The sequence below is a fragment of the Gymnodraco acuticeps genome, unplaced genomic scaffold (genome assembly GCF_902827175.1).
Source record: "Gymnodraco acuticeps unplaced genomic scaffold, fGymAcu1.1, whole genome shotgun sequence".
NCBI lineage: Eukaryota > Metazoa > Chordata > Actinopteri > Perciformes > Bathydraconidae > Gymnodraco > Gymnodraco acuticeps.
The window spans coordinates 1722029-1740406 of NW_022989843.1; the positions used below are offsets into that span (position 1 = coordinate 1722029).

Here is an 18378-nt window from a genome sequence, read left to right on the forward strand (position 1 = left end):
CTTGGGTGGGGATGCTGCACAGATGGGTGTGTTGGTTATGTTGTTGTGTCTGCACTCAGAGCATGACCCATCCTCCAGCTCTGGTGCGATCCAATACAAACCTGCCAGGAATGCTGGGAACCTTCAACAACGACCAGAAGCTCCTTACTGGTTTTGTTTATGAAGGCTTTGGAATTGAATTGTTTGGATTATGTGTGATGGCATTGGGGATATGTGATATGAACGTGTGGAAAGTGTGACACAGGCCAGGAGAGAAGTACCTCATAATAGCCGCCATTGTAAACACACTGCTACTTAACTAATGAAGGAGGAAAACTAAACTCCACGCAGACACACAGATACAATCGTTTCTATTTGGATAAGTTTGAATCATGCATTGTAACAAAACAGTTACAGGTTTGAATCTGTCAGAATTAAACGTCTGTTTGGTCTCAACCCTTCCTTAGATTAGTATTTTAATGTTATTTTAATGCTTTGTATCATCTGTATCAGTTTGCGAAACGCCTTTTCGGTGACAGCTGTATTTTATCCTGATGAATGCAGATTCTGTTGATCTATTTTTGTAGCGATATAAATGTGGAACTTTCTCAATCTTTTTGTTGAGCCTAATACTTATCAACATGCTAACAAGCTGATATGTGGCAGGTTCACCATTTTACGCATGCTAATATTTGCTAATTAGCAATCACAAAGTAGAACAGAGGCTGATGTCAAATCAAATCATTGGGGAAGAAATGTTAATGTTGGTATGGTGTTCGAAAATCAGGGGATCACCAAAGTTACTACAATTAGAGTGGTCACTATGATTCATCCTCTCAGAATCATGAATACCTGTACTAAAGTGTGAGCCGATTCATTTTAAGACGTTTCACTGAATAAGTGAAAAGTTATGGCAGAAGCACCAGAGGAAAAGGCAGTCTTGAGTGTTCCTGCTCTGGGGATTATGAATGTCTGTGTTTCATGGCAATTTATCCAATAGCAGTCGAGATACTTCAGGGGTGACACAAGAGACCAACATTACCACCCCTAGAAGCAGAGGCTACAGTTAAATATTAGAGCCATATTTGAGCTGCAAAAATATGTACATGGTACACGTGGACGTTTTTGTCTTCTTAAATGACACACAAGGTTGCAGCTTTACGGGCTTCCGGCAACCAGATTACTCACTGCAATGAGCCAACTACTATTGCGTATGCAATAATTAGGTAATAACTGTTACACAGAATGAGCACAGTAGATATTAGCATAGCTATTCTTGAATTTCGGATATGTTGCTGCACAGGTTCTTTATTTAGAATAAAATGAGGGCCACTTAATGGGTTTGTTTGGGCCTTTGTGTGTGTAACTTAATGCTTATGTGTTTTTAAGTATGTCTTAAGTTATGTTAAGAGAGTTCAAGTTTATGTGTGCTCACTGCTAAAGAACATTCAAGACAGCTCATTGACTCGGGGCGAAGCACTGATGAGTAAGAGAATAGTGTTGAAGCAGTTACAGATTAGCTCAACCCTGCATCCAGGACATACAAACGTAGCTATTTTTACATTACATTGCATTTAGCTGACGCTTTTATCCAAAGCGACTTACAATAAGTGCGTTTGTCCAACAAAATACAACTTGAAGAAAAATAATGCTATTTCATAGCATTATTTTAAGTGCAGGGTAACCTTCAAACCCTAAAGTCAGATTTAGTTAACAAAAATAGTTATATAATAATACGAATTTGGTTTGATGCAATAACTTTCACAAGATCAGATGAGAATCAATCGATGGAAAAGGAAATAGCCAGTGGCAGTTCTAGACCAATTTTAGGGGGGCCAGGCTGGGGCCAGTTATTTCATGAGAGGGGCAGAATAAAAGTGGGTTAAAAAGACAAAGACAGTATAAATTAATTGTGTAAAATAAACATAAAATACAGTAATTGGTATTTGTTTTTGTAAAGGTATTTGTTTTAGTACATTTAAGTTACAGAACTTTGTTTCAGTCGTTTTTTTCATTTAGAGTATTTGTTTTAGTAACTTTAAGTGATAATTTTATAAAAAAGCATAAACAGTATTTGCTTTTATAAGGTAATGAACAGTTTAATCTCCATTGTACATCCGGGTCTCTGATTTTATTTATCCAATAAATTGTAATATTGCAACCTTTTTTATTTTTGGAGGGGGGCCACAGGGGGGTCCCTTGTATATGAAATATGTCTCTCCAAACTTCTACTGATTTTCTAGTGACTTACCTTGATCACTGCTTTCTGTGTGTCTCCACTGCAGTATCTTAGGTGCTTCCGTTTTCTACTCTTCTCTTTTTCCCTATACACTTTGAGCAGGAACATTACAGGTGCAACTGGTAATGTTTCAACAATGGCTGGTCATCGAAACTGTCAATCAAAAGCAGCTGTTGTTAATTTAATTAATTACACCTGTCATAATGTGAGTAGGTGTTTAGAAGCCTTTAGGTTACTGAGCTCTTTATTAGATTGTTAAAAAAACAGATCAGGACTCAGAGCGTTGACCGACCAAGCTCCCTTTCTCTGGAGTTCCTGAAGCAGAGTGTCCAAACTTTTAAGAGTGAGTTGGAGACCTTCAGTTAGAGCTGGCATTTTATGGTATTTATTTAAATTTTATAGTGCTTTATGTTATTGTTTTAAGTATTTCTATTCTCTTTGGTTGTATGTTATTTTACTTTGTTTTATTTCTATTTGTATTTTACACACTATCTTGTCTTTTCATTTCACTGTAACTGTATTGTTTGCTTAACCTATAAAGCCCACTGAGACAAACGAGTTGTGATATTGGGCGATACAAATGGACTTTGATTTGATTTATTAGAGATCTAGACTAGAGTACAAGACTCTGATTCCATCTCGGAGCATCCTACATTAGGAAAGTTATTTTACTTATCTGATTAACTTTTACTAATAAAAGCAAAAACACTTTTTTTATTTTTTTTTATATTTAAATACAGTCAGCTGGAAATGTGAAATGTTTTTGCTTTAGTTTTTATTTTATTAAACATGTTTTTCTGGTAAAATTAGAGCTGATACTGCAATTTAAAAATGTAATATACAAAAGAAAAGAGGAATGATTGATCACAAAGGAGAACAATGTGAAAACTGTATACATACGTGAGAAAAATGTGAAGACTCTTAACCCTTCAGACAAGAATGTCATGTGAAGTGAGACCAAAGTCAAATAGTTTATTTTTGTAACAGAGCTTCCAAAACAAGACAAGAAACCATTTTACACATTAATACTTTATAATAAATTATCTAAATTCTTTCTCACTTAGCACATTTCATATAATAAAACATAGAAATATTAGTTTAATTACAGTTTTTGTTAAATTTATATATTCATCGTGACAACAGAAGACAGAAAAACCATACATATGAGCATAACATTGCAGAAATGGTAGAACTGTGAAGAACTTTACTGTAGAAAATAATCAGCAGACAGAAGGCAGCTAGATGGTTAAGACAGCATTATCAAAAAATGATAATCTTAAAAACATATCTCACAGTGACTGCTAACACATAGGGCTTGGTGTAAAGATGCTACAGCTTAATCTTTAATGGCAATGATTATTTGTATGTTCATTAGTCAGTTAAACAATGGGTTGTTGCCATAGAAGCACAGACCCTGGACAAGTGTTCAGAAATTACTGTATGTTGCATTATGCCTAAAATGTGTTCAGGCATATTTTTTTCAAATTTGGGTCATGATTTATCCATTGTCACCAACTGAAACGGTCTTTGTGCGCTTCACCATTCATGTTTCAAACATTAGGGCAGCCGGGACTGTAACACTAGAACAGGTGCAGCTCTAAACAAAAGCTATTACACATTTTTCATCTCTTTGTGCCGATTTACAGGCTTTATGAAGTGACATCCTGTATACCTGCTGGTGTGAGATCACCAGGACACAGAGGTGTGTTCAAATGTTATTTTAGGAAACTGGGAATATACTGGTTTGCCTTTTCTGGCGGGTGTGGTGTGTGTGTGTGGTGTGTGTGTGTGTGTGGTGTGTGTGTGTGTGTGTGTGTGTGTGTGTGTGTGTGTGTGTGTGTGTGTGTGTGTGTGTGTGTGTGTGTGTGTGTGTGTGTGTGTGTGTGTGTGTGTGTGTGAGAGGACTCTAAGCTATCTGGACTCCTTTGTAACCTTGCTGCTTCTGTCGACGTCCACATTTGTTTTTCTTATACCTGTTACAAAAAAAAGCACAGAACATCATTTATTTAATCTAAAAAAAAAGTTGCTAACCAGATCTTTTAGTTTGAATTCCAAAATCCACAAAAAAGAGCAGGGGAACATGATGAAATGTCTTAAGAACTATCTTTCAAATGTAAAAAAATAAGCTTGTTGTGTATTTGCCCATCCCTCAGGATTCTAGGGCCTGCCTTTAGACCATGAGGCATGATTTGAAACGGGCTACACCTGTAGGTGCTGGTGGTTAGACATGATGACAGTTTAAATTCATCTTTTTGTAATTCGTGAAAAAAAGGACGATATTTGCTTAAAAACCTAAGCAGAGTAGGAGTATGAACTACCACAAAATAGACAACTAACTGTGTCCCTGCTGGTCAGGTATTGTAAGGTATTATTTAGGGCTGTTTTACTGAAGAAAGCTGCTTGTTGAAGCTGATGAAGACGCTATGTAAGCTGTGAGAGTGAACAAACAATTCAATACATCATTATTTCAATTATGAGTTGCACACAAAACTGTGGTGTTTTGAGAAATCTAGACATGAATGCTACTTTAATGGAAGCTGTGATGCTGCAGCATAAACACTGGTTTCTGATCATTTATGACATCAAATCCAGGAACACAGACATACACAAAACCCACATTTACAGAGCAAAGCCTTACCATTTGCAGAAGAAGTACAGTACTCCAGCCAGACCTATAATCAGCAGACTCACACAGAAAATGATGACAACTATCTGATCTTCCCCTAATCCTTTAACCACAAACTCCACTTTGCTACACCTTGGGCCGTAGAAGCCTGTCTCACACCTGCAACACAAAAATAACGGTTATAGCTGAAAATTAAAACACACACACACACACACACACACACACACACACACACACACACACACACACACACACACACACACACACACACACACACACACACACACACACACACACACACACCACACACACACACACACACACACACACACACACACACACACACACACACACACACACCACACACACACACACACACACACACACACACACCACACACACACACACACACACCACACACACACACACACACACACACACACACACACACACACACACACACACACACACCACACACACACACACACACACACACACGTACTGGCAGTGTTGTCCGTTCATGTCCACCAGCAGCATGCACTGGCCATGGTTCATGCAGAAGCTGTCAAACGTACTGCCGCAATTCTGTGTTGATCGTTTCACCACATGAGGGCGCTCTTCTCTCTGTCCTGAAAAACCAAGACAGCTAATTCAATGCATTATTCTTGAGATACAACATACAGACCTGATCTTCATAACTAGGCCGCAAAATAAAACCTCTTATCAAGAGACCAAAACTCATAGATCTTTACCATAATTCAGAGAAAAGCAGCACATCCTGATTTCTGACAATGCCCTAATGATTCATCCTCACACAATATCTTATTTTTGAAAGTTAAAGTGATTTTGTCCAGGCAAATACCTGCAGATAGAGAGGTGCTCAGGTCTGCAGTCTGCAGTCTGGAGGAGACATTTGGCCAGAGCAGCATGACACCTGTTGAACAGAGAATATTTGTCTCATTTAAGATCCCTTAATACAAGCTGCATGGTTGACATTAAGCTGGTTTTCATATTTGATATTTGACATCACAGTTGACATTCTTACATTGAAAAACTGAAATGTTGACTTTAATTAAATGTATTATGTCGACATATTTCAGCAAATATATTAGGTTTAAATAAAAAAAATATTAGATTCAACTTAATATTATTGCTTTCAACTCACCTAATACAGTTATGTGAAGTTTGTTGACATAATACATTTAATTAAAGTCAACATTTCAGGTTTTTCAGTGTATTTATTCATTTATTTAAGATAAGGAAAACAAAATATAACCTAAAACATGTTCTCCCACATGAAAACTTTTAATGTGACTTCTACTTGACTTTTCATTATAAATGACTTTCATTCGACATTTAAACTGAGAACTTGATTGAAATAAATGAAATATTACATGCAAAATAAATGTGCTTTTGAAATATGACATTGTACATTAGAAGGGGGATTGTTATATTAATTATGAATCGCCAACACCCCAAATTGATTTACATTTTTGTTAACTGTTTTACAAAACTTGCAAGACTAAAATCAGAAGTAAAAACTGTAAGGAAAATGTTTTTTTGCAGAGAATAAACAGATTTCCTGCCTAGCTAGAGCATGATGATGATTTGATGCGGTGTGGCTCATGGTGCCCAGCCCCACATGCCTGTAGCAGCCTGCACAACTGTTAATGTGCTGAATCTGTAGAACGCCCACATTCCTGCAGGCAGGAGAGAAAACTTGAACCTGGAACCTGAATCTGGATAAACTCGCTATAAAAGCCGGCCCTCTCTGGGTTTCTGTCTGTTGTTATGGATGCACAGATATTTTCAGCCCGGTTGTTGGGTGTTTCTGATTCGGATGATTAGAGGAAAGAACTTAGGGAACTTTTGCCTATTATTGTTTAGTCACTGTCTGATCAGCACATTAACATCATTAATGATGACTCACTCTAATCTTGCCAGAGCCAATGTGACCATGACCCCCTTCTGACCTTACCGCATTCATTTGGACAGAATTTTCACTTTTTAAAAAGTATTTTGCACAGCAGTTGGATTTGGACTCTTCTGACTTTGTGAAAAGTATAATATGCAACACAGAACTGGATGATAAAAATGTAAATGAATACAGGGTAAAGTGGACAGTGTCACAACAAGCTTACTTTATACAGAAGGAAGATTATCAGGGCAGACAAACTACTCTTATCATGATGGATAACTGGTTTATCATAAAAACTCAAGTTTATTAGACGCAAAAAACTTCCAAATGACACATTTTTACAATTATCCTGTAAGGACTTGCAGTGTACATGTATTGAGACATTGACACACTCAACCTCAAATGTGTGGTACTTTATTCAGTATTCTCAGAGGAAAATATTCTATTTTTACTTCACTTTATATGTTTTACCACTACAGTTAATGTTATTTTGCCATTCACAACTAGTTTGGCTTGTGAATCCTTACCAATAAGTATAGTGTCTAGTTGGGACCCCTTCCAGATGTCTGTGAGTTGTGAGTAGCAGATTTAATCTCTAAACGTCTCAGTGGTTAAACGATGTACAGATCTATCTGCCTCTCAAAGCAAATGTCAAACACTCACTACAGCTATTGATGGACTGCTTAACAGAGATAAAATCCTGGCTGAGTAAAAACTTTCTCAACCTCAACGAGAGCAAGACTGAGGTCATCTTTTTTGGACCCCAACCGCCAGCCTCTCCGGTTGATATTCTGGGCTCTCTCAATAATAACATCCTCTCCTCTATCACGAACCTTGGAGTGACCTTCACTAGCACCTTTAAATTTGATAAGCAGGTCAGCACCGTAGTCAAATCCTGCTATTTTAAAATAAGACTATTGGCCAAAACCAAGTCGTATTTATCTTTTAAAAACTTAGAAAGGGTTATTAACGCCTTCGTAACCTCAAGACTGGACTACTGCAACGCTATATACGTGGGTATGGACCAGGCCTCAATTAGACGCCTGCAGCTAGTCCAGAACGCAGCTGCACGTCTACTGACTGGCCACAAAAAACGTGACCACATCACCCCAATTCTGGCCTCATTACACTGGCTTCCAATTCGGTTCCGTATTGATTTTAAACTTCTTTTATTTGTTTTTAAAGCACTAAATGGGCTGGCTCCGGCTTATATAGCCAAACTCCTCCATCGCCACACCCCAGCCAGAGCATTAAGGTCTGCTGACCTGATCAGCTGCTGCTGATCGTGCCCAAGACCAGGCTCAAAACCCGAGGGCATCGAGCTTTCGCAGCAGCGGGCCCTAGGCTCTGAACACTCTGCCCCTCCATGTGAGGTCGGCCCAGACCCTAGGGGGTTTGAAATCTACTCTTAAGACTCACTTCTTCTCCCTGGCCTTCTAGTCAGAGCGGAGCACAACTCCTGACTTTTCCCTGTGTTTTTTATATAGCTGTTGTAATTTATTGTCTTTTATTGTGATTGTAGTAATGTGTTTTTATTACATGTACAGCACTTTGGCTCGACCAAAAATCGCTTTTAAATGTGCTTTATAAATAAAACTTGATTTGATAAATGTTTTATATCAGCACAATGCCCAAATTAAGTATTCAATATATTACAAAAAGGCAAAAGCATGAATACAAATGTATGCAGCAGAATGTTGTTGTTAGAAGAAGAAGGAAAAAAAGGAGACAAACTGTATGTCTTTATGTTCTTCATGGCTCTTCGACAAATTATCTCATGACCCCTCTGATTTGTTTTGTAACACTTTTAATTTAACTATAACTTAAAAGAGGGACACAAAGGACATTTTATCTGCAGAAAGAATATGTTTCCTGATTATTCAAATACATTTTGATGGTCTAAGTTGAATTTTAAATGTAGTTATTGTAATTGAGTATTTAGAATTGGTGCATTTACTTAAACAAAGGTTCTCTGTACTCCTGGGTACGCATCAGTTTATATAAGCCAGTTGTAATATAAGTTTTATGGACAAAAATGAGCCCAAACAACAAGCATATGACAGATTTATTCAGACCGCTATAATAAATCTTCCATTCCCGGTTTGATTGCCAACATCCGTTAGCATCACTCAGGCTCTGAGCTCAGCTTGTGCGTCAGCTCTTTATCACAGGTATGTGGCAAAGACGTTCAACGTACTCCAAAAAAACGTCCACTCCATTTCTGATTACTGAAATAACATAAAACTCAGGAAACAGGCCTTCGATTTGGTGATAACTCATCATATTGCCTAATTTAACAAATAATCCTAATTATTTATAATTTACTAATTAAATCTAACCTAGAATACTCACTACGCAAAATTCAAACTGCTGCAGTATCTTTATCTCATTAAAGATTTGATGCAAAGGGGAAGACATTATTATTCCTTGAGAGATTCTTTCAAATTGACATTAGCTGCATTTTAGAGAAGTGGACACACTTTTCAGATATATTTTCATTAGAAGTTAAATGTCTCCTTAATTTCACATAAATGGCAATAGAAAAACTTTAAATGATTGTCAAAATATTCATTACACAGCAGGATGGACCCTAATATAAGTATGTTTCGTAGGTATTGATCTTCTTAGTAACTGCAGTTTACAAAATATAGTGTAAAAGTTAGGTCTGTACAGCGCTGCTCCTCAGAGGCTTACAGAGAATGATTTACATCCTACCTGGAGACAACTTTGCATATTCTTACCCTGGTGTTTTTCTTTTTTCTTTAAATAACTAATAACTGTAAATGTACCTTGTATGAACCCAGTAGAAGAGTGGAAATGCTGCCCCCTAATTATTTGGCGGATGTGGGCAGGAATTACGCATTGCACCTTTAAATATTAAAATGTTTATTTCTGAAAAAATGGGCTACATACAACCTTATACAATTGAATGAATAACAACGTGTTCATTGTTATTTTAATATGGTCATAGACCGCCCATTCGAGTATGTGAAGACGAAATAGGATAATCCAATTTTATATTTGATTTAAATAAAACATACATATGTGGGAGATTCTGATGATATTGTGTTGTTTACATTTAGTTTATTTATTTTATTTTGTCTCTAATGGGTTTCCATACCAGGTTACTTGTTGTGCTGGCAAAACATGTCCCCTAGGAGTGTTATTATGTTCTTGATTATCAATACTGATGCATTGATGTGAAAGTATATATTACTGATTCAGTGTGTCTACATGGGACACATCTACCCTGAGTGGGGATTTTAAAGAGGTTTGGATTTGTACAATTTGAATCTGAAGTAGTTTACCTAATATAGCCTATAGCATAACACACACTGAAGTAAAGTAACATTGCGTCAAACTGCAATTGATAACAGTAAGGTGTGCTTCTTAGCTGCTTCTTATATAATATCAGGGGCTTCATTGCCATTTCTTATTAGCCTCCTTTAAATGTAGCTTTGTGTGACGCTGCGTTACAATGATCCCTTTAACTGCACACACCTGAAGCCTGGTCATCCTAATCCACACATCAAATCAGCGTCAAACTAATTAAAATTACTTGTTAAAAAACAAAACAAAAAACGTTACCGATCATTGAGAGGATCGCCGAAGGGTTCCCCATGTTGAGGCGCACAGGTCGCTGACAGCAGGCTCGGTGCACCGCAGGTGTGGAGCAGGCTGGATCAGAGACGCTTCCAATTTGTCCAAACACTTTTAGGAAGAGGGGGAAGGCGATGCCTCTCCTGACACATATAAACTAAAAAACCAATAGGCTCATTCCTGAGGTCTGGGTGTGGTGAGAGACTCCTGTAATTTAGATAATTTGCTACTCAAACGTCCAATTCAAAAAGCGGATCCTGAAGGCACCGATTTACTAAAAACAAAAAAAGGAGGAGCTGCTTTCGTCATCATTTGATCACTGATACCCTTCTTCAGATCCATGCAACTTCATCTTTTTTGTTGAAATGTACAGATCATACTGTATGTTGTAGGCCGATAACAGATCGTAGGTTGCAATATAACAGGTAGAAACAAGGTAGGCATTCACAAAAGTAGTAAAAGGAGATAATATAATGGATTTACATTCATTTAAAAATGCAACTTAAGTAAAAGTGAAAATGACCAACAGAAATGTACTTAAAGTCGTTTTTTTGCAGCATAATAGCCCCTGTCTGAGTTGAATTATTATATCAAAGGTTAATATTAATGCAAAATAACTCCTTGAGCACTTCACTGTTGTAGCACTAACATCTGGATCTATTAATATGGAGTAAAAATATCTATTTAAAAAATGATAATATTTCTTACTCAAATTGCAATGAAGTAGTATAATACGGAACCATCAAATGCAGAGCTGTAATGATAGTCAACCAACATGCAAATAATAACCAACTATTATAATAATCGCTGAGTTTAAAGTAATCTAATATTTTTAATGCAAAAGTCTGCTTTCAGCCTCTCACATATCGAGTTTTATATGTAACTTAAACAAAACTTAGACAGCATTTGTAATAGTTGTTCAATGGCTCAATATTTGGCTACCTATATATGGGTATAATGAGTCTAGGGACACTTCTATTTTATATTTCTATATATGTTTATCTTTTATACTCCAAAATGGTAAGTTCAAAAATACTGAATACATTTGGGCTTTGAATTGAAAATAAAATAAAATGTAAAGAAATCAACTCTGACTTTGAGAAACTGGATTGTACATTTTTCACTTATTTATAATATTTTATATTTCAAATGATTCCTTTGAATAACCTAGAAAATAAACGTCAGATTAAGCCTGCTGTTGTGGTCCCGTTATTCAAAGGTGGTGACCCTCTCATGACATCCAACTACGGGCCCATCAATATCTTGCCCATGGTATCCAAGGTATTTGAAAAACTGATCATCAATCATCTCAACAACAGCTCCTTCCCACTGCATCCAATGCAATTTGGATTCAGGGCTAATCACTCCACAGAGTGAAAGTTAAGGCATCGATGGACAGGGGTGGGGTTGTGGGGGCCGTGTTCCTTGATTTACGGAAAGCTTTTGACACTGTTAATCATGTCTCATTTCATTTTTATGCAGATGACTCGCAAATCTACATGCCCCTGAAAATAAATGACCCAAACCCTCAGCAACACCTGTCTGACTGTCTGCAGGACATCAGAGCCTGGATGGCCTTGAACTTTTTTAAATTAAATGAAAAAAAGACAAAGGTCATAATATTTGGACCCAGTGGTGGCCCCAATGCCCCGCCTGGGCTGGATTCTCTTGTCCCATATGTGAAACCCATTGTCACAAACCTGGGAGTACGGATTGATCGTGATTTTAAACAAGACAAACAGATTAACTCTGTGGTCAAATCCAGCTTCTTTCAGCTAAGACTTTTAGCAAAGGTCAAGCCTTTCCTTTCTTTTAATGACTTTGAGAAGATAATACATTGTTTTATATCCACTAAACTGGATTACTGCAATGCTCTTTATTGGAGTGACCAAGGCTTCCCTGTCACGCCTACAGCTGGTCCAGAATGCTGCTGCACGCCTCCTTACAAGGACAGGCAGGCGTGAACATATTACGCCTGTACTCGCCTCTTTACACTGGCTACCAGTCCATTTTAGAATACAGTTTAAAATGTTGCTGTTTGCATACAAGGCCCTGAACGGTTTAGCCCCACCGTACCTGGCAGATCTTTTAAAACCATACACACCCACACGGTCACTGAGGTCTGCTGACAGACTCCTTCTGGTAGTCCCAAAATCGAGCCTAAAGCAGCGGGGAGACAGAGCCTTTGCTGTTGCAGCTCCAAAGTTATGGAACAAATTACCCCTCCAGGTTAGACTTGCTCCAACTCTGCCTGTTTTTAAATCTCGCTTAAAAACCCACTTATTTTCCTTGGCTTTTACTGTACAGACCAGGTGACACTTGTGCTGTAAAATGTGTTTTTTTTTTTTTTTTACCTTACTAGTGTTTTGTATTGTTTTTACGTGATATAGGAGAGTTTTTTCAGTCGGTGGCTTCTGATAGAATAGAATTCCTTTATTGTCATCGCACCAGGTACAACGACATTTAAAAAAAAGCAATCCTCGCAGTGCATTTCCACATAAAACGAATAAATATATCTATATAAACATATACACACATAAACATATGCTCACACATCCATACCAACATGCATACATGCCCGCACATTATTTAAATACAGTTTACAATATAAAAATACTGTATTTAAATAATGTGCGGGCATGTATGCATGTTGGTATGGATGTTGGTATGGATGTGTGAGCATATGTTTATGTGTGTATATGTTTATATAGATATATTTATTCGTTTTATTCGTGATCTGGTTTCATTGTCTCGTATTACATTTGTTTCATGTCCTGTCTGTTTTTTGTATTTTTGCTATGTTTTTATACAGTTGTTGATGTACAGCACTTTGTTCAACTCTGTTGTTTTTAAATGTGCTATATAAATCAAATGGATTGGATTGGATTGGATATCATCGTATTGCAAAAAATGCTCAACTTACATGTTTCTATAGAATTCACCAACCAATTTAAATTGTATCTTTCATCCCGCTCCCAATGTGTTAAAATTGAGAACCATACAGTAAGTCTAGTGCGCTATGTCTGTCAACTGGAGTACCGCAGGGCTCTGTATTGGGCCCAATCCTGTTTAGCATGTACATCAATGATCTGCCTTCTGTGTGTGGACAATGTGATGTATTAATGTCTGCTGATGATACAGTTGTTTTTACTCATGGCAAAACCGCAGAAGAGGTTGCAACCTAGGAGTACACATTGACACAAACCTCAGTTTGAAAACCCACATCAAAAAGGTCTGCAATAAAGTGAAGTTCAACCTGTCAAATTTCAGATACATTAGAAACTTCCTATCAACTGCAGCAGCTAAGCTATACCTTCACTCAATGGTTCTCTCCCACATCAACTACTGTCTGATAAGCTGGCCTAATGCACACTCTACAGCTCTAAAACCACTGGAATCATTATATAAACAAGCTCTCGAAACACTAGACAAAAAGCCATTCCGGTATCATTATTGCCACATTGTTAGAAAGTATAATCTGTTCAACTGGGAAAATCTCATAGTATACACAAATGTCTGCTTAGTTTACAAGATCACTCGTGGGTTGGCTCCTCCTCCTCTGGCTGGCTTCATCAGCCTAAAGCCCACCTCAACCAGGGCTACTAGAACTGCGGCGAGGGGAGACTGCACCATCCCATTTAGGAAAAGTGCATTTAGCCAGGCTGTCTTTTCATCCCATCAATGGAATTCAATACCACAATCTATAAGAGAGTCCTCATCCTATTACTCATTCAAGCACAGTGTTAAAAAGTAGCTCATTGATAACCAAGTGTCAGCACTGATATGTGTGTGTATGAGTGCATATTGTGAATGTTTTCTTTATTATTATGACTTGCTCCTTACCTGTATTCAGTGATGTCATCTATTGTAAATATGTACTTTTTTTTGTATAACAATGTGGTGGTGTTTTCATTCTTGCTTTTAGGATCACCATCATGCGAAGGGACTATCGGTGAAAACTAGCATTTTGGCTAATTCGAGTACATTTATATTTTTAATATGTTGATTAATGTACACTGTTCCTTGTTTTTAAAAAATCAATAAAAAAAATAATCATTTGCAAAACCCAACCTAATTTGGACTGAAAAAAATATTTGTTGTTTAAATATTTTATTTTGAAGTATTCTAAAAACAACCAACACAAAAAAGACTCTTCTAAAGTTAATCTTTAGATCAATGTGTATTCAAGGGAGTAGTACATGGACCGTAGCAGACAGCATTTGTAATAGTTGTTCAATGGCTCAATATTTGGGTACCTATATATGGGTATAATGAGTCTAGGGACACTTCTATTTTATACTTCTATATATGTTTATCTTTTATACTCCAAAATGGTAAGTTCAAAAATACTTGTTAAGCTTAAATCTCCATCATCTTAAATTAAACGTTAATAATGGTGTGTGTGTGTGTGTGTTAATCCACCTTTTCAGCAACACATACATTTGTTATTTACATTTATTAAAACATTTCAAATGAATGCTATCAATAAATACATTTCTATGTTACAATAAATAGTCATATCTGTTCTTCCTGCACCTTTTACGAGACAATTAAGTGATTGATATCTTAACATGTTACAAATAAATAAACAGTTTACTGAAAAGTGGTCATCTTTTTGCACACCAAATGTCCAATAAATGGGGAAAAAAGGTCCATAAAGTCTCTTAATTGTTCGTGAATAATTTACAATGCTGCAGGTTTATGGTTTATAAATAACTGAAAAGATGGTGACGATGAAGAAGACGACAAACAGATGAGCTGGTAGGGTTCACACTGACGACTCAGACGGTGCAGACTTTAGGAGCGGGGCAGATTTTCTACACCTGAAAATAAGAAAGATCTGGATTAGTATACATTTAATTATGCTTGGAAACAATTCAAAACATTTTAAACAAAGTATATAAAGCAATATATAAACTACTGTGGATACACCAATGCTAATCATTTGAAACATTTTTTTTAAAAACATAATTTAATCAAAGGGTTAGGGTTATGGTTGTAGTGAGGGAGAGACTATTATAATTTTTCAAGAGAAAAAAAAAAAGGTAAATCTGTACAAGAATTTACAAGATAAATGTCAACCTAATCTTATGAATTAAGGGGGAGGGGTTTCAAATGACAAAAGTTTTATCTAATCTATATTTTTAATAACATAATTTATTTGTATTTCCAATGTTTCGAGGCTTTGACCCCTGATCCTACATTCCCCTATTCTTTAATACCAGTGCATCATTGTACGGACAGAGATGCTCACCTCTTATGAGCAAAGCAGTAAAAGATGATGGCCAGAACAAAGATGATGAGAATGGCCCCAAAACTGGCGGCGATCACCTTCTCTAACTCAAGTAGAGTGTGAGAGGGTGAAATGACGAAGAGGCAGCGTTGCCCGGTGTATGAGAACTTGCAGCTGCAGAAAAAAGAGAAAAACATAATGTGAGTGCATTCCAGAGCCGACACGCACCAACATGTGCATGTGGAGGAGAAGCCTATAGGAACCTTTTGTTAAACGTATGTGAGATACAATGTCTTACATGCAGGAGGGCTTGTCGCTGTCTTGGGGTAACATGCACACCCCCCCGTTGGCACAGTAGTTTTCATTTTGACTTTGACATGGTCTTTGCGAGGAGTGTGATGCTGGAGGGTTCTCCATGCTGCCTGGAGGAGAGAGAGAGAGAGAGAGAGAGAGAGAGAGAGAGAGAGAGAGAGAGAGAGAGAGAGAGAGAGAGAGAGAGAGAGAGAGAGAGAGAGAGAGAGAGAGAGAGAGAGAGAGATAGAGAGAGAGAGAGAGAGAGAGAGAGAGAGAGAGAGACTTAACTATCAATCAATGACCAACATTATAACATAGATTTCTGCATATGTGCCACTAATTCATCACTGACTAACTGAGAAATGAGTCAAAGGGGAGCTTTAATAATGGGTAGGTAATCAAGCAATAGTTTAAAAATCAGTCAGAATAAATAAAAATAAAGGCTTGTCTTTCTTGATTTGATTAGTAAAAGAATATTTCTAAGAATAGATTATTACAATTTAGGATTTTAAATCGCTTGTGATTGTTTACCATGTAGCAGGAGGTAGGACCTTAACACATGTCAATTATTTATAATTGTATGGGTTAATAAATCAATGGATTATTCCCTCAAGCAGTTATCTGTAATACCTCAGCTATTCTTTCCAGGGTTGTTGGGGGGCTGGAACCAATCCCAGTTAATCTTTGGCAATTACGAGTGGCACAATCGGACCACCGTAGCGACTACTGTTCCCCACACATCTTTCTAAATGTTTGCAATTTAAATCTTATATGAAAAAGTTAACAATTTGTGTTCACAAGATATATGTAGAAAGCCGGTAAACCAGTTTTAAAGAGAACAGCTGAGAGACATCTGCCTCCATTGAGGACACTTACTGTTGGGGAGCTGTGTGGTGGGAGAGGAGTTTAATGTAGCAGGTGTTGCTGTGGTCTCCACGGTGACAGTCAGCATTTCACATCGTCCTGCTGTGGCCAGAAGCAGCACTGCCACTGCTGAGAGGAGGGCTGGATACATGGAGGGAAAAAAATGTATTCAGATTTATAATCAAGTTTTGTTTTTAATATGCTGTCATTCTTATACTCCTTTACTGGTGTGATCACACATCTATGACAGAATTGTGATTTAAATTGAAATATTGCTATTCTAGTTTCATCACCAAAACACCAAATTGTAATAAAGTTCCTCTGATTAAGGTATCTTATATGAAACATAATGTTATTTAAAACTTGACTAAAGTAGAACCTTACCGTTCTCCAGGTATTTCTGTCTCTGTGTAACCATCTTGTCTTCTGTCGGTGTGATGTCTGATTCTCAGCTCAACTCCCTCTGTGTGATCAGCACAGTTCTCTGAGTTTATATACCAACCTCCCAACCACTGAACCCGCCAATCAATGAGCCGAAGATTTTTTTTTTTTTTTAATGAGGACTCTTTTCTTTATGTGCACCGACTCTGCATGCAGAGGCAAAGCTGGAAATGTTTGATGCTGCTGGCGGGGGCACGTTACTGCCCAGAAGCTTTACTGACGTTTCTTCTTTGGAAGTGTTGAACCAACGCAATCCTTTGGCAGGTTGATAGTTCACTCAAATGCCTTCTTTGCAGGTTTTAGTGGTTGCTTTAAGCCTGACAGATGTTGTGAACGCCTCAATATCTTCAAAGCGAAGATTACACAAAGGTTTTCACAAGTAAAATAGCTGCCTCTAGCTTCCTGTATGAGAGGTGAAGAGAACAAGTATTGATAAGACATAAACCTAAATGGTAAATGTTTTAAGGATGAAGAATTCTTGAAATGCCAGTCTTTAGTCATTCTTATTTTATTGCAATATCAGTACCCCTTTTTTAGAGGGCTAATGAGCCATAATTATAACCTTAACTAATGATAAATAAATCACCAGCTAATGTTTTTAGATCAGTCATACGCCATTAATATAAACTTAAGACTTTATGTACTGCATCTCCAAATGTGTACTATTTTAAATGTCACTAATGGATAAACAGCTAGCCAAGCTTTACGCCTTATTATTAAAATAAATTCCCATTTTTCAAGTGATAAACGTGAGAAATTCAACATACATAATCCGGTAAATATCATTCCTTACAATAGCAAGGAATGTATTGTTACAAATTAACATAGCTCAGATAGAACAAACACCAATAGATTAAAGCCAGAAGTTGTTTCTAAATGTTCATACCTAATATATAAAGTGCTATACATTTGTATTAATATTACTAAAGTAATTGATTACACCGTATAAACCCTTTCTAAATGGTGCCTCACTTTACTTTGACTTATTTCGATGCACAACATTTCTTCTATCAGTAAAATGACTGTGAACCGAAGTAGAAATCATTAGATCTTGTATTTAATACCTCATGTTCACAATGTCTCTGGTTTGATTCCAGGTGAGGATCTGTGTTGTCAAACTTCTCTTTCTGAAGAGTTCACTCTCCATTAAAGGCAAAATGGCAAAAAAGGGCATCTGTGAATCA

At 37.1% G+C, this 18378-nt stretch overlaps 2 protein-coding genes across 3 annotated transcripts; both read right to left on the bottom strand.

Annotated features, from left to right (window-relative positions):
• Positions 1-3160: 3160 nt before the first annotated feature.
• On the bottom strand, positions 3161-10622 carry LOC117560947 (proepiregulin-like). Of its 2 annotated transcripts, XR_004571267.1 has the most exons (6): positions 10351-10622; positions 5707-5778; positions 5347-5473; positions 4857-5003; positions 4061-4191; positions 3161-3978 (listed from the first exon to the last, which is right to left on the bottom strand). XR_004571267.1 is itself a non-coding variant. In XM_034238098.1 (5 exons), the coding sequence occupies exons 1-5, from the start codon at positions 10382-10384 to the stop codon at positions 4125-4127; spliced, it is 447 nt and encodes a 148-aa protein (XP_034093989.1). In that variant the 5' UTR covers positions 10385-10622; the 3' UTR covers positions 3161-4124. The 2 variants fall into 2 exon arrangements, 1 of the variants encoding a protein (XP_034093989.1); XM_034238098.1 differs by having other exon boundaries at positions 3161-4191.
• Positions 10623-14803: 4181 nt separating this feature from the next.
• On the bottom strand, positions 14804-18371 carry epgn (epithelial mitogen homolog (mouse)). Its single transcript, XM_034236544.1, has 6 exons — positions 18259-18371; positions 17138-17596; positions 16766-16894; positions 15894-16017; positions 15617-15769; positions 14804-15185 (listed from the first exon to the last, which is right to left on the bottom strand). Exons 2-6 carry the CDS (start codon positions 17169-17171, stop codon positions 15131-15133), a joined length of 495 nt encoding a protein of 164 aa, XP_034092435.1. The 5' UTR covers positions 17172-17596; positions 18259-18371; the 3' UTR covers positions 14804-15130.
• Positions 18372-18378: the final 7 nt, after the last annotated feature.

Bases quoted from the DNA above. Each gene is read 5' to 3' on its own strand.
- epgn (XM_034236544.1), bottom strand. From the start codon at position 17,171: ATGGTTACACAGAGACAGAAATACCTGGAGAACG. The intron at 16,018-16,765 runs GTAAGTGTCCTC...TCTCTCCTCCAG, and splicing joins CACCACACAGCTCCCCAACA to GCAGCATGGAGAACCCTCCA. The intron at 15,770-15,893 runs GTAAGACATTGT...TTTTTTCTGCAG, and splicing joins AGCGACAAGCCCTCCTGCAT to CTGCAAGTTCTCATACACCG.
- LOC117560947 (XM_034238098.1), bottom strand. From the start codon at position 10,384: ATGGGGAACCCTTCGGCGATCCTCTCAATGATCG. The intron at 5,474-5,706 runs GTATTTGCCTGG...TTGGTTTTTCAG, and splicing joins GAGCACCTCTCTATCTGCAG to GACAGAGAGAAGAGCGCCCT. The intron at 5,004-5,346 runs GTACGTGTGTGT...TTTGTGTTGCAG, and splicing joins ATGAACGGACAACACTGCCA to GTGTGAGACAGGCTTCTACG.